This window comes from Callionymus lyra, chromosome 10, assembly GCF_982586985.1.
Source record: "Callionymus lyra chromosome 10, fCalLyr1.hap1.1, whole genome shotgun sequence".
Taxonomy (NCBI): Eukaryota; Metazoa; Chordata; class Actinopteri; order Syngnathiformes; family Callionymidae; genus Callionymus; species Callionymus lyra.
The window spans coordinates 28,609,127-28,635,227 of NC_141827.1; the positions used below are offsets into that span (position 1 = coordinate 28,609,127).

At 38.2% G+C, this 26,101-nt stretch overlaps 2 protein-coding genes across 4 annotated transcripts in view; one reads left to right on the forward strand and one right to left on the reverse strand.

Moving 5' to 3' along the window:
* kcnb1 (potassium voltage-gated channel, Shab-related subfamily, member 1) overlaps positions 1-16,093 on the forward strand; it is a 39,605-nt gene extending 23,512 nt beyond the window's left edge. Inside the window, exon 3 of the mRNA XM_087801807.1 lies at positions 11,463-16,093. Coding sequence (XP_087657933.1) covers positions 11,463-13,310 — 1,848 coding nt within the window. The 3' untranslated portion in view covers positions 13,311-16,093. The remainder of the gene's footprint in view (positions 1-11,462) is intronic.
* A 3,804-nt stretch (positions 16,094-19,897) lies between these two features.
* Positions 19,898-25,656, reverse strand: LOC148071353 (somatomedin-B and thrombospondin type-1 domain-containing protein). Of its 3 annotated transcripts, none has more exons than XM_087800856.1 (5): positions 24,423-25,656; positions 23,059-23,250; positions 22,044-22,122; positions 21,811-21,971; positions 19,898-20,471 (listed from the first exon to the last, which is right to left on the reverse strand). In XM_087800856.1, the coding sequence occupies exons 1-5, from the start codon at positions 24,643-24,645 to the stop codon at positions 20,236-20,238; spliced, it is 891 nt and encodes a 296-aa protein (XP_087656982.1). In that variant the 5' UTR covers positions 24,646-25,656; the 3' UTR covers positions 19,898-20,235. The 3 variants fall into 3 exon arrangements, with proteins under 3 accessions (XP_087656982.1, XP_087656981.1, XP_087656983.1); XM_087800855.1 differs by having other exon boundaries at positions 21,778-21,971; XM_087800857.1 differs by having other exon boundaries at positions 20,232-20,471; positions 21,786-21,971.
* Between the last annotated feature and the right edge of the window lie 445 nt (positions 25,657-26,101).

A 26,101-nucleotide genomic window follows, 5' to 3' on the forward strand; every position in this document is an offset into this window, starting at 1 on the left:
ACAATTCCTGCTTTGATGACATTCGCTAACACAAAGAACCTCGACACACGTCAGACCTGCACCGAGGATTTTAAATTAATTAACGCTTGTGTGGTTTTCACAAAGAGTCGTCAGGGCCTGTCGTGTTTAATGGAGCACGTCTGTCGTCGAAGGCAGTGAATGCTGGGAAATCTTCACCGCCTGCCGACGATCAGAATCCTTCAGTTGTTGCTGTGTTTCTCGGGCTCTCGCTGCTTCCAATAGAAACCTGAACACTGTCTTCATCGCCATGGCAACTGTAATTTCTGTGATCTTGAGACTTGAAGCTGCCGTCGATTCTGGAAACAGTGTTGATTGTGTGTGTGTGTGTGTGTGTGTGTGTGTGTGTGTGTGTGTGTGTGTGTGTGTGTGTGTGTGTGTATGTGTGTGTGTGTGTGTGACAGCCTCTCTCTTTGCGTTACAAATCAATGCTTATCTCTTGTTTACATTTGCTGGTGTGCTGCAGTCTGCAGAGAGTAGCTTGATTCTCTGGCATGATGGGAAGAAGCACAAACCTGATTACTCTCAGGCTCATTAACAGTCGCTCACACACGCATGCAATGTTTTTTTTATATCCTCTCAAATCAAGGACGGGCACAGTTTAGAAGCATCTTCATGTTTATCTGAGAAGGTTAGGAACAGACATGCTAGCGTGGATGACATAAGACGTACTGGACATTTTTTTAGCGTCAAAATCAGACTTAATATTTGATAAACCGTTAACTTTAAAGCACTTTGTTGAATGTAGACATAGAAGAAAAAGAAAATGTTTAGATAAATACGGATTTATTTAAAAAAAATTGCATAAAATGCTTTAAAAATGAAGCTTTTATCTTTCACGACTAGTTGTAACAAAGTGAAAAATTATTAAAACGTAAAAAACAATTTAATGTAAAAAAAATGAAGTGTAAAAAAGAATTCAATGCATATAATAAACCATTGTAAAACAATATATTAAATGTAAAAAAATTATTCAATGTAAAAAAGAATCCAATGCAAAAAATGATTAAATCTAAAATGATTCAAAGTAAGAAAATGATTAAATGTTAAAAGGGAAATTACGTTCAATGTTAAAAAATGTATTCAAAGTGAAAAAGTGTAAATAATATTTAAATGTTAAATAATTCAATGTAAAAATGATTCAGTGTAAAATGAAAATCTTTAATGTACAAAATAATTAAATATAATGATGTGCAGTTCAAGAAATTCATATTTTAAAAAGTCTGACCGAACACGTTGACTTTCACACCTGTGCTTTAACTAATTCAACGTTATGGTTAAATATATTTTTCATGCACTTAATAATCGTTCTGCTTGGTTTGCAGCACAAACTCGCTAATAAATTGTATGTGGCCTGCCAGGTGTTCAACATTTATCAATGTTCATGTTGATATTGTAACGTAGAAAAAAAACTGAGATCATTTAAAAAAAAAAAATAGCTGGGAGATAAACTGCAATAATATTTTGGCCCATATTGAGTTTAACATCAACTGGTTTACAAGATACGAGATAAGTAAATAAATACATCAAGTCTAATACAAGATACAAATAAATACATATAAACTAATACCAAGATAAGTATTGGATGTGACATACAGTATTTATCCATTATTTAAGAATCTTTCTGTTTATGAGAGTTGAGGAAACAAACTAGATCTGAAAATTGTTTCAAAGTCGACTTTGATAAAAAACTGTAAACATGACAAATTAGAGTAGAACACGGACTCTCTAGCTGAACCAGAACCTTACACCGTTTCTATTTTTACGGTCACCGTGGACCAGCCGCAGTTTAAAAATAGATGCTGAGTCTGGATTCTCTTCTTCATCTGAAATGCATGAATAATTGAGGAGGAGCGGAGATGAGGAAGGATTCATTCAGGAGATGGATGGTTGAGGGATGGATTTTCCTTCCTACAGTATAGAGCTCGGGGTGACCGTGTACTTCCCAGGCCAAAGAATAGTAGAAAGAACTCTGCCTTTGATGCCACCAGTATTAGACTAGGGATATCAAAGTCCATCAACATCTAACTAAAATAAATGTCCTTTTATCTTTGAAGAACGTTGAGACTGAAGAGTAAACAAGAAACAAGTCCACAATCTCAGTAAAAAAAAGTCAGTAGCAAAATCTATGATCATCCAAAAACTGGGGCAAGGTTGTTCGAGGATTTAACAAAACAAAAGAAAAAATGAAAAATCAAAAAATGTATCAAAAGACACAGAAAATTACAGAACGGAACCCATAATGGAACATGTAGAAAATGAACTTCTAACTTTAAAGATTTTTTTTATAGCTTCTTAAGATCTTAAATAGCTTTATAATATATTTTTAAACTTCTCAAGTTTTTTTTTTTACTTCTTAAGATCTTTTTTAACTTCTCAAGATCTTTTTTAACTGCTTAAAATCTTTTTTTGGCTTCTTAAGATCTTTTTTAGCTTCTTAAGATCTTTTTTAGCTTCTCAAAATCTTTTTTTAACTTCTCAAGACCTTCTTTAGATTCTTAAGATCTTTTTAACTTCTCAAGAGCTTTTACATTTTCCAATAAGTTTTTTTTCTCTTCCATGTACCATATGTTGAAAAGGATTGGGCTGAACAGGTATGAGAAAAAGGAAAACGGTTTAAAACACTAAAGCAGAAAGTCAATGCAAACGAAACAACAATCGTATGATTTTGTGATGCACTGGTGAAGCTTTATGAAACAGTGTCTTCAATAATGGGTGCTCTTGGCTTGAGAACGATATTAATAGTTAGCAAGTGTCATATAGTGGGTTATGAAAATGACAATGACGCTTCATGAAGCTTCATCAGAACATCAGCTTCATCAAAGCACGATGTTGTTGCATGTTATTCATGCTGATTTAAAAAAGAGAATGTAAAGAATTGTATCATGAAACGATGTAAGTTTCAACCGTGAGATACAACAAATATATAGTGTAAGTTCGTATCATGATATATTTCAAAAATTACACTCAAAGAAAGGAGTGTGTAGCCACAAGATGAACGTGTTTGACGACTCTCTGGGAAATGCGGACAACACAGTCTCCTCCCGTTTCCATGGAAACCCCCTTCTCTTCCACAGGCCGGAGGCAGACGCCCGTCTACATCATGGTCGACAGCGTGGATTTATTCCACGTTATTTGATGCTCATAGTTGCACCGGCAGGCGATTAGTTAACGTCGCTGACCACGTTTGCAGAGGACCGGCCGCTCGACGAGGCTGCGGCAGATGTTTGCGCCGGAAGATTAATCAGGATCATTTGAGGCCATTTCCCTTTTCAAAAGCAATAACCGTCATCTGGAATGAAGACTGCAGAGCAACCATGCGACTCTTGAAATGTCAAATCGGACGATGTGCTTTTGGTAAAAGACAGTAAGGGTTGGAACCCAGGTAATGGTGATGGAGACAGAAACAGGAAGGAGACTATGTCAGACTCGCTTCTCACAAACAGGTCCACGTAGGCACCTCCTGTCGAGCTTGGATGGGGGTTGTCATGGTGATGGTGGCTAGCAGTGGAAGTTGTTAGACTGAGTTCCATGGTTATCTCGGTGGCCTCGCTCGCTGTGAAAACGTAGCAAAAATGAATATTAAGAAGCAGCACGTTCTGTAATTATTGACCTTTGCTTCACACTTCAGTAGCCTTGGGACGTACTTATTTAGTCTTTATATTAATGATTTGCCCACTGTGTGTCCTGAAGCTGAAAGCTTAATGTAAAACAATTTGAAATCTTGTACAAACAAGGAATAAAAGTTGTGGACAAAAAAACCTAGGCACTATAATCACTGTGCCATCTTAAGGAAACCCTTAAGCACTTTCAGTAAGTCTGTTCAGCCTGGTCAGTAAGGAGTGCAAGTGTGTAGAACTAATAATATTTAAAAATTATAATTTTGGTTTCAAAACAAATGAAAGCAGTTACGACTTTGTCACTTCGTTCACTACATATTGTATCGTTGCTCCTGTATCGTGAAACAGATTTTAGCCAACACGGTGTGTTTTCATTTCACTGAAGAGTATCTCCGGCTCCAAATAGACTGGCATTGTTGGCAACAGAGAACAGTGATCAGCAGGAAACCCAGACTTGTGTTTAATCACCTTCTAAATCAGGAATCATATTGAGACGGCAACAATTTAATCTGCCAACACAAAAACATACTGCGAAAACATCACATGGGTCATTTTATGAATATCTGTAACCTTCATATCACATGTTGAAAAACACACAAGTTAACTAGTGGGTTCCAAAATCTCTCACATGTTAACTAGTTAAACTAAGTTAAATTAAGTCCACTAGTAAACTAGTCATGCAGTTTTACATCAATAGTGAACTAGTGAAGGTTAAAAAGCATAGTAGTAAACTAGTGAAGGCCAACATGCCTGCTAGTGAAATAGTTTAAGTCTTTTGGCCTTGCTAGTGAACTAGTAAATGTAAGGCAGTTACTAGTTGACTTGTCCAGCTACAAAATTGGCTTACTAGTAAGCTAGTGAACTAGTAATATACGAACGGTCACATGTTTACTAGTACTGAGTGTTCTGACTGCTAGTTAACATTCCAGAGTTTTTGGAACCCACTAGTTAACTAGTGTGCTTTTGACATGCGATATCAAAGATATGGAATAAATCCTCACTTGGCTTTCCATTCAGGTCATTTAAAATGACACGTCAGACCAGATTCGGCCCCTGGACCATGAGTTTTAGCATGAGACGACGACACAAGCTCTGGCTGCGAGTGAAGCGAGTGACTGGTATTCATAATGGAGGTAGTTCAGCTACTGCAGCAGGATGTACCTGACTCTGGGAATAGTCTTCTCAAGAACTGAGCTCTGGACGTCCCTTCAAACCACCTAATGAGCTCCGGTGTCAGCTGTTAGAATCTCGACACTCCAGCGCTGCGTCTGTAGATGACAAGCTGTGGGAGTCGCTGAATTTGTTTAGCGTGACCAGGGATTTCCTCTCAGTCTTTCCCTTCTTTTTTATCACATTGTCTCCACGGTGAGCTCCCCCTTTTTCCCTCCCTTTGCCCTTCTTCTGAGAGCCGTTGAGTAAAAATATTTGCATTGAAAAATAGTCAGTGTCAACTACCCAGGAACTATTCAAGGGAGAACCTTAAGATTTATTTTCTGGCTTCTAGAAATTTTGATTTAAGAAGTGTTCAAATTGGCCCCGTTAACATATAAGCCTGTTTTCATTCACAAAATAAGTATTTAAAGAGCAACTAATGTGTTGATTTAAGTGTGTCTTAAATAGATCGTGGACCTGTATTGTACTTTTCAGTGTCTAGTTTGTAAAAAAAAACTCTCTTTTCATTGAACTATTGATATTAGAAAATTATCTTAATAACTCTGTTTTTCTGGAGAATACATTTTTTTACCATTACCACGCCCACTCTGCTGTAATTGGTCAAACATTGAGGTTTGTTACTGAGTGTCATCAATCCCAGAATTCCCCACCTCCATGGGACTCGTTGTATAAACAAAGTGGGGTGTGATTACAGCTGGCTGGAGGAGGAGTGAAGCCATTATTACCTCATAATGGACTCCGCTCTCGTAACCTCTCATTCGCCCAGATTTCAGACGGGGAATAAGTTCAAAACATGGTCATGATGAGAGACTTACTGAATATTGGAGAGGAAAACTTCAACATATGAAACATGCCAGTCAGCAGAGTAAGGTTTTTTAGTTCACCATTTGCCATATACCGACGCATGTTTAACACTGTAGCAAACACCAGGCATCAAACCGACTCTCACATCTCTGTAGCAGATACTTGTTTAGGTCTCTGAATTTCTTTCTATAGAAAAAACAAAGAAGATGAATGTTCATGCATTTGGTGAGCTATAAAGATCTGTTAAGGATAAGATAAGTCAACAACTTTATATTCCATTAACAGATGAACTAGTGATGAATGATAGGAATTTCCTTTATAAATCATTGTTTGTTTGGATAAAACATTCCAGTTAAATATATCTTATAGGAGACAAACACAGTGATATTTGAGAAGTGAAATAAAGTGTATATGATTTACAGAAAGTGTGCAAGAATTATTTAAACAAAATTAGGCATGTGCATTAATTTAGGCATCACAAAAGAAAAATTACTCAATATTTTGTGCATCCTCCTTCTTCAGAAATAACAGCCTCTAAACGCTTCCTATAGCTTCCAATTAGGGTCTGGATTCTGGTGGAAGGTATTTTGGACCATTCTTCTTTACAGATCCTCTCCAGTTTAGTGAGGTTTGATGGTTTCCGAGCATGGACCGCCCGCTTTAAATCACACCATAAATTTTCAATAATATTCAGGTCTGGGGACTGAGATGGCCATTCCTGAACGTTATACTTGTTCCTCTGCATGATCGCCTTAGTAGATTTTGAGCAGTGTTTAGGATCATTGTCTTGTTGAAAGATCCAGCCCCGGCGCAACTTCAACCTTGTTACTGATTCCTGGACATTGTTCTTCAGAACCTGCTGATATTGAGAGGAATCCATGCGCCCCTCAACTTTAACAAGATTCCCCGTCCCTGCACTGGCCACACAGCCACACAGCATGATGGAACCACCACCAAATGCTGTGTTCTTTTTCCGCCATGCATAACGCCCCTGGTTATGCCCAAATAACTCTATTTTAGTTTCATCAGTCCACAGCACCTTATTCCAAAATAAAGCTGGCTTGTCCAAATGTGCTTTAGCATACCTCAAGCGACCCCGTTTGTAGCGTGTGCAGAGAAAAGGCTTTTTCCGCATTACTTTTCCATAAAGCATGTCCTTGTGTAAAGTGCGCTGAATAGTTGAACGATGGTGACACCATCTGCAGCAAGTTGATGTTGCAGGTCTTTGAAGCTGGTCTGTGACTGTTCTCACCATCCTGTGCCTCTGTTTATCTGAGATTTTCCTTGGTCTGCCACTCCGGGCCTTAACTAGAACTGTGCCTGTGGTCTTCCATTTCCTCACAATGTTCCTCACAGTTGAAACTGAGAGCTTAAATCTCTGAGATAGCTTTCTATACCTTTCCCCTAAACCATGATGTTGAACAATCATTGTTTTCAGGTCATTTGAGAGTTGTTTTGAGGCTCCCATGTTGCCACTCTTCAGAGAAGATGCAAAGAGGAGAAACACTTACAATTGCCCCCCCCAAAACACCCGTTCTCATGATTGGATTTACCTGTGTATGGAGGTCAAGGGTCACTGAGGTTACCAAACCAATTTTGAGTTCCAATAATTAGTGCTAAAGGTATTAAAATCAATAAGATATAAGGGTGCCTAAATTTATGCACATGCCTAATTTTGTTTAAATAATTCTTGCTCACTTTCTGTAAATCATATAAACTATATTTCACTTCTCAAATAACACTGTGTTTATCTCCTATAAGATATATTGAACTGGATTTTTTATCCAAACAACCAATGATTTATTAAGGAAAATCATGAAAATGTACAGGGGTGCCCAAACTTTTTCATAATACTGTAAATAACATTTTTGTTTGGCCCGCAACTTCTACTGCAAAAAGATTTGTGGCAGTGAACAATGTTATTTATGAATAATTATTTGCACAAAAAGAAAAAAAAAATATTAGCACTTTTATTGGTTGAATATACATTTTAAAATCATCATCATCATCATCATCATCATCATCATCATCATCATTACTGAAGCTAATACTTGTCATGTCGTCCTCGGCCTCTTTCTCTCTTTCCTTCGACACCACTAGACCTGTGAGTTCTCAGTGAACTCCGGTGATCTTATCTGTACCGGGAAACACTTGCGATGTCTCATCGCAGCTGTTTTTCACTGCTGCAGTGTGGGAGGAAATCAGATGGAGAAACACCACACGCTGGAGACGAGTTTATTTTTGATCAACGTTAAACTCATCTTGCTTGTTACATACTCTTTCTCCACCTCTGTCTAGTTCATCCAAGGTAAAACTCATTAATTATTTTATATATGTTTAATTGACGCCTGACTAATCTGTTCTGCATTTTATGTTTACAATTTGGTGTTTGATGAAGATGTTCCTCTGGCTACAGACCTCTCTCCTCAGGCCCCTCAACCTGCTCTCTAGAGCCCCTTCTTTGCAAACGGCTACCTTCTTTCTCAGGCCCCTAACTCTTCTTTAAACACACAAGACGTCCAGTCAAAGCTAATTCAGCAACTTTCAGCCTTTTTAAACTAAAAGATTATCCTTGTGAGAAATTGATTGTGATCTTCCCACCTCAAGGCGATTCTTCTTTAAAAAAAACGTGAATAGATAATAACCTGACCCGGATTAATATGCATTAAATCTGGGGATGATTCAGGTCAATTAAACTTTTATACTACGTTTATACTTAAAATGTCGAGTATTTGTTGGGTCCAGCAAGAGGATCATTGGTGTCTCTTAGAAAAACTTAAATCATGAAAAGTAGAATTTGTGGGTCATAGAAAGTGAAAATACAAACATTATATGATTATATTTGAGTTTGGGTCGAGGATATTTGATATGTACTGACATATCTTTTTTTTTCTGTATGTTTGTAAAGAAGAGATGTTGATGATTTCAAAGTACATTATCATTCCTAATTTTAAAATATATATATATATATATATATATATATATTTTAAGTCATTTGGCTTCGTAGAAGATTAGTTTTCTAGCACCATTGTTTTATTGTTAAGCTTGTTTGTTATTGTAATTCGAAATTAGTTACTTTATGAAATTCTAATCAACAAAATATGGCTCCAAAAGAAAAGGTCGGGGGCTGACAACTATTTATATTTTAACACGAGGCCAGCAAGAGTGTATATATAGCCTGAGTGAATCTGAAAACACCTTCACAATCACAATCAAATCTTCACTCAACCTTTTCTTTGACACGTCAACTTCATAAGCCCTGAGAGGCTTGAAAGTCGACATCACGACGGCATCCGTCAGCTTGTGAGAGAAGCACGTAGAGACGGTGACACAGCAAGATTATTTTCAGGGACTTTATTGCGGTATTTTTAAACTTTCTTTGTTAAAGTTTTGTCACTTGAAGCTCATTATCAAAGGTGTTTTTAAAGAAGTCTAGTTTTTGAACCTACGGTGTTCCAAATCCAGCACGCCAAGTCATGGCCCACAAGGGACTTGAAAAAAGTCGAAGCAGTCTGCCGTCTCATCTAAGGCCCCTTCACCTGCTTGCTCAGGAACCTTTGCAAAAAAACCCTTGGGTCAACTTGACCCAGAGATAACACAAGGGCTAAACAAATACATGCTTAAGATTAAATGTAATCTTAATAAAACGTATTATGCCGCTGGTTCTTTGACTCGATTGAGTTTCCCTTCCTAAAACCTTCGGTCAGTAATCTACATCACTGGTCCCCAACCCCTGGTAAGGAGACCGTTACCGGTCCGTGAGCCAATTATTAGTGTTTCATTTTGAAAAATAAACACACCTTAGGAACAAAACTTCTGTTAGACTCATTATTCCATACAAATAATGCTTGAACACAAACAAACTCACACATTGGCAGAAAGTTAGGAGAAACTAGGAGACCCACACATACACAATCAAATGTACAAAGATACAAATACACAAACATCTAGTTGTAAACAGTCCTGAGCTTTTGCTGATTCAGCATTATGGTGATATGTTTTTTTCATGCATTTAATTGTATTTCTTTTTTCAGGTCATGCTTTTGTATTTTCACTTTTTTCTATCTGAACATTGGTCCGTGAATATAATCCTGAAAATTGGTTTGGGAGTCTATAAATTATTAAGGTCAGACGGACACACACTGACAGACACACACAGACCGAAATATTATTTAATAAACAACCATGTTGTGAGGAAGGAACTATGACGACTCCAAACACAGAAAATCAAAACAAACAAAAACCACAGAAGCTCAGGTAACAAAACGATTATAAAATCGGGATTTAAAAACAAGGTTTTGTTTCCTTTGAGGGGATTATTTGAATGGGGTTTGGTGGTGGATAAATTCTAACCTGTTCTGTTCACATCCTGATATGAAATCTCTCCTCACCACCTGTTTATTTGTCTGTCTGTGTTTGCTGATGAACCGGCAACCAAAACAGAACTCATAAAACTATTACTAACAATTACTCATGTCCCTTTTTCCTTTGTTCCTAACCCATCTTTAATCTTTCTCGATTTCGTTCAGTCTCTCCATCTCGTCTCTGCTCCTTGGATGTTTGATTCCAAGGGTTTGGCTTTAGGGCACAAGAGAAATGGAAAAAGGGAACAAGCAAACAGACAGGGCCATTATTCCTTTCTGCCACGACGCTATGCAATCAGAGTCTCACGCTGATTGGTGGTCGATAAGGAATCCTCTTAGGTCAGTTGTTTTTACATTAAGGGGGTCTGAGGGGGGGGGGGGGGGGTGGGGGGTGGAGTAAAAATGTTTACAAGGACATTTTCAGAGTTGAATAGTAATCCTTGCCTGTATTGCTCATTATGGCAGTATATGAAAAAAGGTCTAAAGATATTTCTTGGAGGAGTCAGTAGATCCATCAAACACAGAGGGAGATGAAGGTCTGGAATTGCTGGGATCTGTTTTTCCTTTCTCCACTATAGTCTTACTTCATCTGTAAAGTGTCTTGAGATAACTTTGTTATGATAAGACACTTTAAATAAAATTTAATTGGAAGCGTGTGCGAGAAACCATCAGTAGATTCTGAACAACAGACCTCAGAGCTCGAGCTGGGGTGTAAGGCTGGATCAGATCAGTGATGTAAGGAGGAGCCTGACCATGAATAGATCTGAAAGTAAGAAACAGAATTTTAAAATTGATCCTGAAAGAAACTAGCAGCCAGTGAAAAGTTTTAAGTGAAATGTGAGTTCTTCTACTAGAACGGCTCAGAATTCTCGCTGCAGAGTTTTGTATTAACTGCAGGCGAGACAGCTCCTTCTTGTTAAGACATGAAAATAAACTGGTACAATAGTCTAAACGAAAAGATACAAACGTATGCATTATAAGCTTCAGATCATGTTGTGACACAATTTTCCCAAGTTTAGAGATTGTTATCAGTTGAAAGAAACAGTCATTTAGTTGGACTTTTGAAAAGTTACACCAAGATACATTCATTGTATCTCATTTTACCACCCATATGCTCGATTCTCAGAGGCTACAAGATATTCCTGCAACAAGCTCCAGTTCAATTGTTTAGCATGAATAGATGAGAGTCTGGAGACACCAATTGAACTCTTATTTTCTCTGGAATTGTGGGAGGGAGGTAATCAGATTGGGGAAGCCAAAAAGCACTGATGGAAGATGGTCAACAGATTGACCATTGGTTAAAATTGTTTCTCTAGAAATTCTTTGTCCGGGTTGAGTGTGGCCAACTAAATTTCAAGTAAGGAAAGCAAAACCTACATTGGTCAGCAACAATGTCAGAGGCAAAACTTTGAAATGGCAGTAGACGACCTTTCTTTCTGTAAGTTAGTAAGTAAGTAATGGCTGTGTTCTGTTTCTCTTTTAGATCTTGGCCATCATCTCGATCCTCTTCATCGTGTTATCCACCATCGCCTTGTCTCTAAACACGCTCCCTGAGCTGCAGGAAACAGATGAATTTGGCCAGTCCACAGACAACCCCCAATTGGCCCACGTGGAGGCCGTCTGTATTGCCTGGTTCACCATGGAGTACCTGCTGCGTTTCCTTTCCTCTCCCAACAAGTGGAAGTTCTTTAAAGGACCTTTAAACGTCATTGACCTGCTGGCCATCCTACCCTACTACGTCACCATATTTCTGACAGAGTCCAACAAAAGTGTGTTGCAATTTCAGAATGTCCGGCGCGTGGTTCAGATTTTCCGGATCATGCGTATCTTGCGTATACTCAAGCTTGCTCGTCACTCCACCGGACTTCAGTCTCTAGGGTTTACACTAAGAAGAAGCTACAATGAGCTTGGACTGCTCATTCTTTTTCTTGCCATGGGTATCATGATATTCTCAAGTCTGGTGTTTTTCGCAGAGAAGGATGAGGAGGATACAAAGTTTAAAAGCATTCCAGCATCTTTTTGGTGGGCCACTATCACAATGACAACAGTAGGGTACGGGGATATTTACCCAAAGACTCTCCTCGGAAAAATAGTGGGGGGGTTATGCTGTATAGCCGGCGTACTGGTCATCGCTCTACCTATTCCCATTATTGTAAATAACTTTTCAGAATTCTATAAAGAGCAAAAAAGGCAAGAAAAAGCACTTAAACGAAGAGAAGCACTGGAGAGAGCCAAAAGGAATGGCAGCATCGTTTCGATGAACTTAAAAGAAGCATTTGCTCGAAGTGCAGAGCTCATGGATGTTGTAGTGGAGAAAAGTGAGCGACCACACGACAACCACCTCTCTCCGAACCGGTGGAAATGGACGCCCAAGAGGGCCGCGTCAGAAACAAGCTCCAATCGCTCCTTCATAGCACATGATTCTGGCTCCCCAAGCAAGGGCCAGAACGCCAGTCCGCACAGGTTGAACGTCCAGAAATTGGAGGAGATGTATAACCAAATGGCCAAGACACAGTCCCAACCAAACCTCAATGCAAAGGAGAGAGGCTCTAAGGTTGGAAAGCAAAGGAATGAGATTGAAATGAATGCGATTCAAGATCAAAGACCACCTGCGTTCAGAACCCGAGAAGTCGGGGACATGAAGAGTTTGTCCAGCATCGATAGCTACATCAGTTGTGCCACAGACTTCCAGGAAAATCAAAACTTCTCTCATAGTCCAGCCATTAACCCCGCTCCTACCGACACAAGTACAAAGACAGGTCACCAGACCACTGAGCATAAGACCTTTGCCCCATTGACGAAGAACCTGTCGGAAAATGCTAGGAAGTTCCTATTTTCTGGTAACTCTTCCAAAGCATTTTTCTCGAAAGAAAGGGATCCAGGGCCATCGCCTCTCTCAGACACCTCGGTCCTCTCTGACCACTCCTTCTTAAGCTCCACTGTTTCCGCGTACACCACTGCCAGCAGCAAGACCCCCACCAAGTCCCCTGACAGCACTGCCTTAGCACCTTCTGTCTTCACTTTCCACGACTCCTCCATCAGCAAATATATCGACGCTGATACAGACGACGACGAGCACCTTCGCGACATCTCTGAGGTCAGTCCGTCAGAACACCTGTTGTCGGGCTTGAGCCCCAAGCGCAAAAATAACAGCAACTACCAGAGAGGGGCCAATCATTTAGAGACAGCTCAGAAAATGCTGGGACAGAACTGTTTGTTTCCCCTTGAAGGGAATTGCGGGGTTGCACACGAGAACCATATAGGACCAGAAGCATCGCGCAGACCTAAAGGTGAGAGGCGGCAACAAAATACTTTGGACAAAAACCTTTGAGGTTCAAAGGAACGGGCATGCCAACACCGGGGCGTGTATTTGGTAGTGAACATACTCGCACAAGACACTCCAAACCAGAAGGGAAGAGACCAAAACCTGTCACACCCTGAGCCTGTCACTGGGCCAGACGCTCAGACGGAACCTGACGGTTTAAAGACTCTGGAAGAAAAAAAACATTTCCGAATTACTGAATGTCACTGCCCCTTCTACAACACAATGGCACTACTATGTAGCCAGCAGGATACCTATGGCCGTGGTCTTTAACGGTTCAAAAATACACCATGATGGATCAAGAGTCTTTGATCCATTGGTTAAGAACCAACAAAACTGCCCAATCTCCCAAATCTGAGTTCCTTTTTTTGTAGTCTTGGTAGGAACAAGACGAGGACCTTAAAGCCTATAAGATAATTCCTTGTGCCCTCCATTATCCTGGCCTTAGTCATTCACATTTGTGAACGTGTGCATGTCTGCATGTGTGCGTTTACGTGCGTGCATGTGTATGAATGTTGGTGTGCGAGAGAGTGATAATTAAACTAATTGTCTCACGCCATGTATTCTTACGTAGCCAAGAGGGACAATTCTATTTAGGGACACACGGCCATTGTCGCCAAGTTAGCCCGGGTTATCTCAGAGCTCGTCATGTACACGAGCGGTCGATGATCCAAGAGTTACTCACGTTCCAACATCTCAGTTCTGTTCGCTTCAGATGGTTTCACAGACATTGATACAACTTAACGTAGGCGTTATTAAGGGTTTATTGAATATCTAGAAGCACTTATGATCAAGTCGACCCCGAGGTATTAAGTTGTTTATCGACCCGTGACGGCAAAAGAATTCACCGCTTAATCAAGATGTTCGTTGGTCGATTATTCATCATAAGGAAAACAATTAAAGTATTTCAACAATAAAAACAATCAAGTTGCTCCTTTTTTAAAGGCAAAGTGGTAAAAATGCATCAGGAAAAATAATACCATTTAAAATATATCTATATATTTCTTTGTAGCAACATTTTGTCTATAGGTTTTGGTGGAGATGTGGCAGATCGACATAATCTGTTATCTTCAACAATCTCTAACCTGTTGTCGCATCGTAGTTTCTAAAATGAAAAAATACCAAATTAAAAGGTACAAGATGTCGTTTACTTGGCCCGGGTTAATTCATTTATATTTCACCGATAAATAATGAATGGAAAATACTATGGAATGATAAAATAAATTCAATTCAACAACTAAGAGTTAAGATTCTATCGTGGACCAGTTTTTTTAGGACCTCATTTTGTTTAAAAAGGTCCAAGTCGAACTATGTGGCCCGCAAGAACTTTCAACTAAAATTTAGCTGGAAATAAAAGTCACCGTCAGCTAGTGTTGTAATCCAAACATAATGACTGAAGGCTGGTTTTAAAGCCAAGTTAAGAATTCAATGAAATATTCCAAGGTACAAGGTCCAAGGACAAAGATGCTGAAAACAAAACAAAATTGAAATCATTTAAAATTAGTTTACGGTCCGTCATTGACCAGCCAATGAACATACGGTACATTTTATTTGGCTCCTTATTCCAGATTTTGGTGAATATTTCGGCCCGTTGCGTGATTGAGATTTATTCTCTAGTTCCGGACTCTGGCTCGGATGCATCTCGGGGCCCTACAATGATAAAATGCTAGTAATGGTCTGATGAAGCTTCATGAAGCAGTGTCATGTTGTTCAGAGGCCAGTAGGTGGCACCATCAGTTTAAAAATTATGTCATGTTTTATTAGAACAGTTGTTCAAACCAAAGGAAAATAGTGCAGAGGCGTCCATCTAGTGGACTCTGAACATAATGACACTGCTTCATGAAGCTTCATCAGACCATCACTACTGTTTTACTTTGTTTTGAACAACTGTTCTAATGAAACATCACATCATTTTTAAACTCACGGCGCCACCTACTGACCTCTAAACAACATGACACTGTTTCATGAAGCTTCACCAGCACATCACAAGAAATGCTAAGAAAACAAAATAAACACTAGAATATATAAGTAAATAAGTGAATTTTAAGTGACTAAAGATGTTTTCAGGTTCAGAATACGTCATAACATCTTCAGTTAAACCTCAAAAACTCTTCACAGTCGGGGAAACAGTCCAAGAACCATTGACTATAGTTTAGTTTCCACGGCGACAGAAGCTGCCTTGCTCACAGGTTGCGAACTGGAGGTGTTGCATGTCACTTGTACTCGCACGTCATCTCCAGACCATATATAAAAGTCACAGCTACACGCGTTTGTTTTCCCCTCACTGTGCATATTCATGAGTAATAACTGCAGCGTAACTAATCCGTGTGCAATATATGAACGTCCACTATACGTAGCATCCGAGGCAAAAAAAGAAAATAAACGTTTCTCACTCACCTGACTCACAAGCAAAGCAGGGAATGCACATGAAAAAAAACCTTTAATGTAAATAGATGTTTGAAAAACACAAAATGGCGGCCCTTATGCTACCTTGATAAGCACAGAAGAAAAACACGCTAAACTGTGGACATTATGGCACAAATATCACATTTTTTTTATGTACTTTGTTGTAAAAACATATTTCAAGTGAATATATATATATATTAAAAAAGGGCATTTGTAATTTTTCAGAGAGACTTTTATTCCATAATAAATAGAAAAAAAATCTATAATTTTCTGAAATTGATTAAACTTCAATTGGAAATTCTGCAGTGCATCATGGGACATTGCTTCATGTTTTTTTGTTATTTAATTAGTTTGAATCGTCGATTTTGATTATATATTTTGCGTCATTCATGTACTGGATACAGTTTTACAGTGAGGCAGTACTATATATTTGAAATTAATATATCAAAATAAGTTTTAAAAAAAAGTGTATAAATAACTAGTAATGATTTTTCATTATTATTATTATTTTTCACATACTTTAAGGAATAAATAATTCTATTAGAAAATATATATTTTAAGTAAAAAAATATGTTAAAGTTATATGTGTATGTAAGAATTTATTTTGGATGAAAAGAAAAGTTGAAATGTAATAAAAAATATTGGTAAATAATTCAAAAATACTGATTAGGGTTTTGCTGCGTTTGTGTGTGTGTCTTTTTGTGAGTCATTCGCACAGTTGTGTTTCATGTGAGTCCAAAACCCTCCGGGGCTTGACAGATTTGATATTAATTCATAGAGTTCAGTTTCACGTATTCCAAATCATGTCAAAATCAAAGATGACAAACCGTTCTAAAAACCTACGTTCATCTTTACTTCTTGAAGAGAATGAAAACAAAATGTAATTGTCCAAGAAAAACTAAAAAAAAATGGTGTTTTTAATCAACGTTTGGAAGCGTTTCATATTGTTCTCCTGTAGTGAGAGTAGCAGAGGTGTGAATGGAATATCAATGACTGGGTGAAGCAGAAGGAACAGTGTGTGTGTGCGTGCGTGCGTGTGTGCGTGCGTGTGTTAAGGCACAGCATTACAGCAGCCAGCTTGCTGTTTAATGAACAAAATTGTTTTTTTTTAAGAGGAATGTATCAACATCAAAAGGATTCTTTGCTTTCATTTTCTCACCACGCCATCAGCATCAAGCCGTGACCAATCACGAGAAACCAAAATTACCGAAGGCGAGCAGTCACAACAATATGATGTCATCATCTGGAGTCATCACACGCTTGAGTAGAAATACAAATCCAAATATTTTGGGTATTTTTAAGTTAAAAATAATATTACTCTTAACTGAAAAGCTAATGTCACGACAACTAAACATGTTTATTCTAAAGTAACTAAAATTGTATTTGAGCCACAACGCACCACAAAGTAGGAACAGCTTTCGTTTTCCGAGCTCAGCGTTTTCCAAGCTCAGCAGGTGGCGCTCTTGGCTTCGTGAGGTAAAATCAAAGAAGTTAAAGCCACTGATAATTCGGCAAAGAGCGCCATCTAGTGAAAATGATGCTTCATGAAGCTTTGTGAGCGACCACCACGTAGAAATGTGGAAAATCAAAAGGGTTTAGTGCTAATTTTAGGGATAAATAGCAGATGGTTTGTTGAAGCTTCATGAAGCAGTGTCATTATTTTCAGAGTCCACTAGATGGCAGTCTCTGCACTATTTTCCTTTGTTTTGAACAATTGAAACATCACATAATTTTTAAACTAATGGCGCCACCTACTGACCTCTAAACTACACGACACTGTTTCATGAAGTTTCACCAGCACATCAATAGATAATAGATGCATTTTGCTTTATTTAATTAATTAAAATAATGTAATTACAATATAAATAGTTTGCTTTATAGTGCAAAATTAAGTGCAGAAGTGTAAGAAAAAAACCCGTATTTTTTAAATTCTAAATATTTCTGTATGATCCACTGCCTGACAAACTACTTATAAATCAATTATAATCCAATTCTGATTAAAAAACTAAATATTTAACCGCATCAAAAGCTGGTATGTGTACTTGTATGTACATTCTTTTTTTTTCAATTACATAAGCATATATTTACATGAATAAAAATTAACTAAATTTACACCCTTGAAAGTGTGTTATTAATGCATTTATTCTGTCACCGATTACATTTAAAACAATCAAAAACTTTAAATGAAAGTGTCAAAATACAACAATTATTATTTATGTTAAAATTATGATTTCACTTAATTTCATCACCAGATTTATTTATTTTTCGGGTAGTCAGGGATCCTTTTCAAAACTGAAAATTAAGACAATCAATATTTCAACGACACGGAAGCTTTGAAAACACACTTGTAGAACATTTTGAAACGGTTCCGTTGATGGACTAAGATACTGTGACAGCTCATGTATTCCTTTGATCTTTTATTTTGTTGGTAAAAATACTTTTAAGCGACAGTATTTCCTTAATTTCTCAGAGTAATTCAAGCGGGAAAGAAAAACGTATATAAAGAGCACATTGGTTGAAGATCTCCCGACTGTACAGTGAATATATTTGGTGAATTCCAAGAGAGTTCATCAGTAGCTGCTAATCTATGACATAGAATTTAAAAAAAAAAAATCGTATTTTTATTAGAAAATCATGGGAGAGATTTGCGTATGTAATGGATAGAAGCATTCCAGGGACGGGAAAGATCAGTAACACAGGGTTGGGGTCCATTCGGGGGCCACATGTGAGACACAGTATTGAAGAGAAGGAGGTGAAACATAATCTCAATTTAAACTTTTTTTTTTTGAACTAGTTAATCTCTCAGCGGAATTGACCCCAACCTTGCCTAAGCCATCGGTCTTTGTCGAGTACACCAGGGAATTACTCAACGTAGATATTTGGAAGACCTTAGCCAGCTCTTATACCATGTTGTTTGTAGGTCCTGAGGCTGTCTGTTTTGTAAAAAAAAACCACAAAAAAAACAAAAGGGAAATTAAAAAAAAGAAAAGAAAGAAGATTTATACCTGTTGACTTTCTATGCGGTCGTTTGTGTTTCAATGTTTTGTTGTTCGGTGCATGTTGTAAACCTGGCGTCGTGGCTGGTTGTGACTCTCACAGGGGCCAGTTCTTGTCTTGTAAGGAAAGAAAAAAAAGAAGAAAAAAAAAGTCTCTTTCTGTCCCAAGTTATTTCTATTTCGTAAGAAAAGTGGATATTTTCCCTTGGATCTCTCAAAATGAAATAAAGCAGATCACTTTACATTTTGAATACAACACGTCTGACTCATTTGTGTCGCCTGAGATTCCCTTGGACTGAGATTGATGGAAAAATTGTCAGTGGGTGGCGCTGTTGTCTTAAAAATATTATTATTATAACAAAAAGAGCCATCTTACTTCCTATTTGTACTAAATAACAGAAATCTGTTTTTTTTTCATCCTTGGCTTTTGTTTTTTTTGTGTGTTGCAATTTAACACCCGGCCGCTAGATGGCAGCACGTATTACGTCCTTAACATCAGTGTTTTTCAACCTTTTTTCGAGCCAAGGTACATTTTTTCATTAGGCACACCACCACCCAAAATGTTTAAAAAATAATTACTATGTAGATCTTTTTACGACTGTGCATCAACCAATCGGTCAAATATGCATTTGACTGACATACAGAGCAGATGCAGATGAATGTTTTTCGACTAATTAGGTCAAATGTGATATTTTCCAACGGCACACATGACGATCTCTCGAACCACACTTGTATCGTGATACGTATCAAAACACACCCCTAGTGCCGTGGATTGTGTCATTCAGTTCGATAACTAGTGTGAAAAACATAACTTGGTGAAAGAAAACGCTTGTATAAAAACTTTTTTTTGCCAGTTGTTAACAGAGTAGGGCTCGTTAGCAGCAGCGTTGAGAGGCCATACAAATAGACTTCAATGTCTAAATGAACGACAGAACACTAACAGAATCAAGTAATATGAAAAATTCTGGCAAATGTTTGACAATTCTTAATTCTTGTCATTCACAACAACAAAGGCCACTTAATATTAAGCAGATTATTTAGATATTAAGATTATAAAGATGTATAAATAAAAAAAAGGGGAGGGGGAAACACAATAAAATCAACAGGAAGAAGAAAACAAGATAAGAAAATCTGAGAAATTATTAGATTTTTACTCTTTAATTATTTTATTTGAGCGGGAAAACTGCCAAAACATTTACATTTTCAAATATAAAAAAACAACACTATTTTAATGTGACCAAGAAATACAATTAAAATATAAATTCATTAATGAAAAATGAAACATTATAAAATAGATTTTTGGAAAATGTGTTAAAAATATACATGTACATATATTTAATGATGAAAATGTGTTTTTAATGACGATCTAAAACCTCAACAGTTTCTCTGAAACTATGTTCGGACTGGACAGTCATCGCAGCCATTTCACGACTGAAGAAAATATCACCTGGTAACATGGTTTCTTACTCAACCCTGAGCAGAAGTTCTGATGCTCTGACGTCACCAGGGATTAAGTAAAAATCCTAAATGTGTTACTGCATGAAGATTCCTTCGATTGAATGGCTTCCATACGTCTGGCGTGGCTGCAGATCGCAGGATGGAATCCTCCTGCGGGGTCGGTTCTGGATCCCGGTGCGAGATGAAAGCGGGTCAGATGAAGAGGAAGCTGTGTGCCGAGGGGCAGGAACAGGCCTCCTGCCTCCCCACGCGCCTCCACACGCCCCTGCACTGAGGGTTTCCCACCGCCTGCCACCGGAGAGACGGACTCCTGCAGGAGGAGGAGGAGGATGAGGGCCAAGCTATTGCGGGAGACAACACTGACACCTAGTGGTCAACTTCACAAGTCATTCTTATTCAATAAGATTATTTTTATTTATCATCAGCAGTATGATCGAAGTATTTGTTTTTTTTGCTTTGCAAACGTTTAATAGAAATAAAAACTTTTGATCGACACTTTTTTTTTGACAAAATTGGTGTCAAGATAGTGTGAGAAGAGGATAAGGTGATACATTTATTATGAATAAAAATGTGATTCATCAAGTCACCCGTTATTGGACTGATGGTTTGATGAACTTCATGAATCATCTTTTTTCAAAGCCAACAGTTGACTGTATAAATGTTTGCTTAAATCAAAAAATTCGATTTTTTTTTAAATCACTTTCAAGCTATAAAGCACTAAGCGGCTTCGTGAAGCGTCATCAATCAACCTCTATTTATAAGCTTTTCAATTTCACAGTGCATTGAAGTGTTGGGAATGTTTTTCCTTAAGGTAAAGGGAAAAGTGATTCATATTTGAAAATAAAAATGTAGGCCAGATATACCAGATACCTTATAAAACACCATAAGATGTATAATACTTGGCTTTAGTTAACAAATAAGCCAAGAGCGCCACCTAATAAGCTTGGAGCTTCATGAAACGTCGTCTTTTCAAAGCCCATTGAAGGAAACAATTTACTAAATAATCTTTTGCTGAAATCAACTGATGAGATGAAGCGCCACATAAATGCTAAGGGTGCCACTTAATAAGCTCGGAAAATAAGGCTTAATGAAGCTTCATCAACCTATTACCATTTTTAGAAGTGTTTGTGGTGCATAATGGGATTAGAGCTATGAATGTGTTTGTTTTTTTCATGTAGTCATTATTCATTCCAAAAAAAAAAAATGATTTTTTTTAGCACATTAGCAATTAGCTTGCGGCTAGTAAGTCTGAACAATTATAGTTTGAGGAAGCTTCATGAAGCATCGTCTTTACACAGCCCATTAGAGGACAGCATTCTCTATATAATCTTTCATGTTTCATCAACGAATGAGCCAAGAGCGCCACTTAATAAGCTCGCAAACTGAGGACAATGCTTCATGAAGCTTCATCAAACCATAATGAGAGATCATTGCTTATATTGTTGCAGTTCAATATGGATCAGTGACAGGTTTTTTTTTTTCTGCTTCATGTTGCCATTAACAAGTATTGATGAACTATGTTAGCAAGTGAGTCTGAACCATAGTGAAGCCTCATGAAGCTTCGTCCTCATTATTAGAGCCCACTAGATGTCACTCTTTGCTGTATAATCTCTTACGACCGCACCCGTCTTCACTCCTCGACTCCCCACCGTCGCCGGCGCAGTGCTGGTGTCCGGCAGGAAGTGCGGGCGGCTGACACTCGACGCACACCTGGCGACCCTCCTTCAGGTGTTTCATCCAGCGGGTGTGCGCTACTCCATTCTGTCGGCAACCTTTGGTCACTGAGGTCAACTGGAACTGAATGCAATACCTGATCCACACAGGAAGAGGTCATACAATCCACACTGTCGTCAAAGAGGTGAGTGATAAAAGTTACAGCTACCCTGTGATGTCGCTGCTGTCGGGGACGTCTCGTTTCTTCCTGGCGTTGCCATAACCACCGGTGGTAATGAGGGCTGGAACTGTGTGACAAGAACATTACATGTTAGAAGAAGGAGTTTGATTCTCATAACGGAGAAAGATTTACCTGAAATATGACCTTTTAGACACTTTTGACAGTTATTTGACTGATTTACTCAAGACTTGTTTTCATTCAATCTGTTCTCATACATAAGCAATATATATAGACGTTCATTATTATTATTATAAGAAGGCTTTTCCAATTTTTCCACTTCCTTTTATAATCGTTTTAAATGTTTAACCACAATTAATTCCTTTTAATGAGATTTATTTTCAATGAAAGTGTTATAGGAAGTGGAATTAAATCCATTATAATTCCCCAGAGTACGTAATAATTTGTCACTTTTAAAAAAGGGTTAAAAACCCGTATAAAAATCTGTATCCACGCCTTATCTTTATTTTGAAACTACTTCATTCACAATGATTACTAGAATTGATGTCAGATATATCAGTAGAATACGATAGTGGTCACCAGACCTGTGTGGCATATGGGCTGCACAGAAAGAAAAACAATTGACAATATTCATTATGTCTGAAATGGTGTTTTTGGGTGAAAAAGGTGGTATTTTCTCCCAAGTAAAATTAGCGTGTGGCTCTTGACACGTCGAGAAGATTTTAAGAAGGTTTAAGTCAAGTTTATTTTAAAAATGTACCTGTAAACTTGTAAAATATATAGGGTTTCACTTAAATAAATAATTTGATAAAGACAGAGAAAGAACATTTTATGGCAATATTCACCTCAAGTATTTTGAAAGAAGATTTTGTACCAATTTTTCATAATTAATCAATGTTAATGTATTTGATTAATATATAATTCTAATTCTTTGTTCTTATTTGTTGATTAATTTCTGGAGTACGCCTAAATTTCAGTTTACTTCCCCGTTTGAAACCCTAATTGAAATTTTAAAACGTGTGCATTAAGATGAAAGTTGTCTAACCCAGAGAGTTGTGGCAGTGTTCGTGTTGGAACCAGTACTCTGCACAGCCGGCGTGCTCCTCCAGGTGTGGACAGGGTCTCCCGCTGTTGAGTCGCTCCTGCAGGATGGTTCTGCTCCGGCGTCGTATTGTGGCTCTGCAGGGCTCGGAACAACCGGACCACTGCGTCCAATCACTGACCTTGCAGGACACGCCTGAACAGAAATAATTCATATGAAAATGCTGAAACGGAGGCTCCTGATTGAACACACAAGTACTTCTGCTTATGACATTCTTATTTGAGGTTTTTCCCTGATTTTCTGGGACTTCTTTGTTTGTCTTATGTTTCTTGGCCTTTTAAAGTGTACATTTTAATTGTGTATTGTTTGTGATTGTTGAAGCACTTTGTGACCCTGATCTAGAAGTGGCTTTCAGAAATAACCATAACTTACTTACTTATAAGGGATGTGCTGGTGAAGTTTCATGAAACAGCGTCATGTTGTTTAGAGGTCAGTATGTGGCGCCATCAGTTTAAAAATGATTTGACGTTTCATTAGAACAGTTGTTCAAAACAAAGGAAAATAGTGCAGATTCGCCATCTAGTGGACTCTGAACATTATGACACTGCTTCATGAAGCTTCATCAGACCATCATCAGTAGGTTGTGCACTGGCCTGTATAGCAAAGGGTTTGATTATAGTGAGCTGATGCTACATGAGGCTTCATGATGCTGTGTCACAATTCTCATAGCTCATTGGGTGGCACAAATATAAAGTGAAGTTTTTTATTTTAATAGAGACTTAGAGACAAAGATTAAACTTGTGTTAAGTCGAAAGAAGCTTCATGAAACAGTGTCATAACTTCCAGAGTTCGGTGGTTTGTGTGCTGTCCTAAAAATAACGTAAGGGTTCCATTTTAAAAGTCTCTCAGGCAAATATTTGACTAGTGGTCAGTTCATCACGATAGTTGCTTTTAGTGATAGATTAAACTAAAGTTGGGCTGATGTAGATTTTAACTTTACATCAAATATAATGTGACATTTCTATTATAACAGATGCTTTAAGCCACAGATTAGTGTTGGACTGATGAAGCTTCATGAAACAGTTTCGTAAATTCCAGAGCTGAGTATGTGGCGGATTGTCTTAATATAATATTAGGTTCCATTTTAAAACTCGCTCTATGCCAAAGTTTATAAGGTGCGGTGATGATACTTCATGAAGCAGGTACATTTTTACTTTACATCAAAAACGATGAGTCATGAAGCTTCGTGAAGCATCATTAAATCTCCCAGGCAGGAGGTCACAACGATAAAAGAGTTCACCAAAAGCCTAAAACTAACTATGTAGGCACCATGTTTGGAAATAAATAGGTTGATAACAAGGAGGTACCTGGGCAGGCGGTCTGGTAGTCGTGGCAACAGTCCATGGTGGAAGAACAGTCTTGATCACAGAAGCAGATCCCGTACGTCCGGTCGGACCTCCATCCTTTGCTGTTGCACGACGTCTCCCTGCCGGAGCAGCACAGACCTGCTCCCCGACACCCGGACTCACAAGAACCCACCAGCAGCAGAGAGAGTCCCGCCTGAAGCCACCAGTAGCCGTCAAGCGTCATCTCGACTCATCTGACACCACGAGAGTCTCTGTGTTCAGCCAGTCTGTCTGCGTGATGGTTAATGAAGCCTCGCGCTCAAGTCTATTATCTGTGGTCATTTAGGCGCGATGGAGGGTCTAGACCCTGCATGTCACCCACACTCCCTTAAAGGCACAGTTGACCAATTAGAACTTCGTCGGATATTTAGGTCACTTCTTAATGAAGACGCATACTTCCAAGCTTCCAGTTTTTAACAAAAGAAAAATATTTGAAACGTGTGTGTACTAAACAACGTGACAAAAATACAACTTCAAACTTGATTCTATATATTGTGGCGTTTCCCTCGCCGTGTGCCTCAACATGTGACGGGGGCCGGATTATTTTAACGCCCATGGACGGAGTTATTCATGCAAAAAGAACAACAGTGTTTCTGGCTTTCACGTGAACTTAAAACAAACGACAAAAGAAAGAGAGAAAAAAGGAAACAAAAACAAACACGGATCAGTATCTGCTGTGGGATCCGTTGCCTGAAGGTTGAAATAATTCACAAAATAAATCACCTATTTACCTACATCACAAACTTTTTTGTTGTTTTAGGTAGTGATGTGCTGGTGAAGCCAGTTGTTCAAAACAACCCTAGTGCAGAGACGCCATCTAGTGGACTCTGAAGATAATGACACTGCTTAATGAAGCTTCATCAGACCATCACTAGTGTTAGCTAGCTGTGTCACAAGCTCAAACTGGACTAGAATCTTTGACCTGGCATTATTTGAACTTTAAAACAAGAATAGGACGGATTGAAAATATTGTTTCTGGCTCCCCCTACTGTCAGAACACCGTTTTAAAGCTGCACAATGCGACTTTTTCCCCTCATATGTTTTCTACAGGGCAACTGTCTATGGCACTTTTGTCAGAGATAGTAGTTGCCTTCATTTCTATAGTAGCTAAAGAAGTACATTTTCCAGGGAGAAAGAAAACATTTTCTTTCGTTTTTTGTGGCGACTGGATACTCTTAAGTTTTCAAGAGGCTATCCAACACCGTGAATAAAACACAGTTTCCAAACAACTCCCCACATTTGTGTGATGCAGCATAAAAAGGGAAAACTAAATTAAACATCAATAGATTTATCATTGCTGCACCTCGAGAATCGTTATGAGGCTTTGAGTTAAGAATCGTGTTTAATTAAATATGCATGTTGTGCATTTGTGTTCTGAAAGTTGACCGTAAAGACACAAATAACACGTAAGAATTCTGTAATATTTAGGGTTAAATATACACCCAAATGGAGAGTAACTTATAAGTGTCACTAAGCTAGAGACGGTGCGACACTAGTAAAACACACACAAAAGATATTTCCACATAATACGTGTCATCAGTTGCTATTGTTCTGACGGGTGACATTAACGAGAAAAAAGTCCCCTAAAGTTATGAAAACTGGGTCGTTTTATAAGGTCGTCTCAATATTTCAGAGAAACA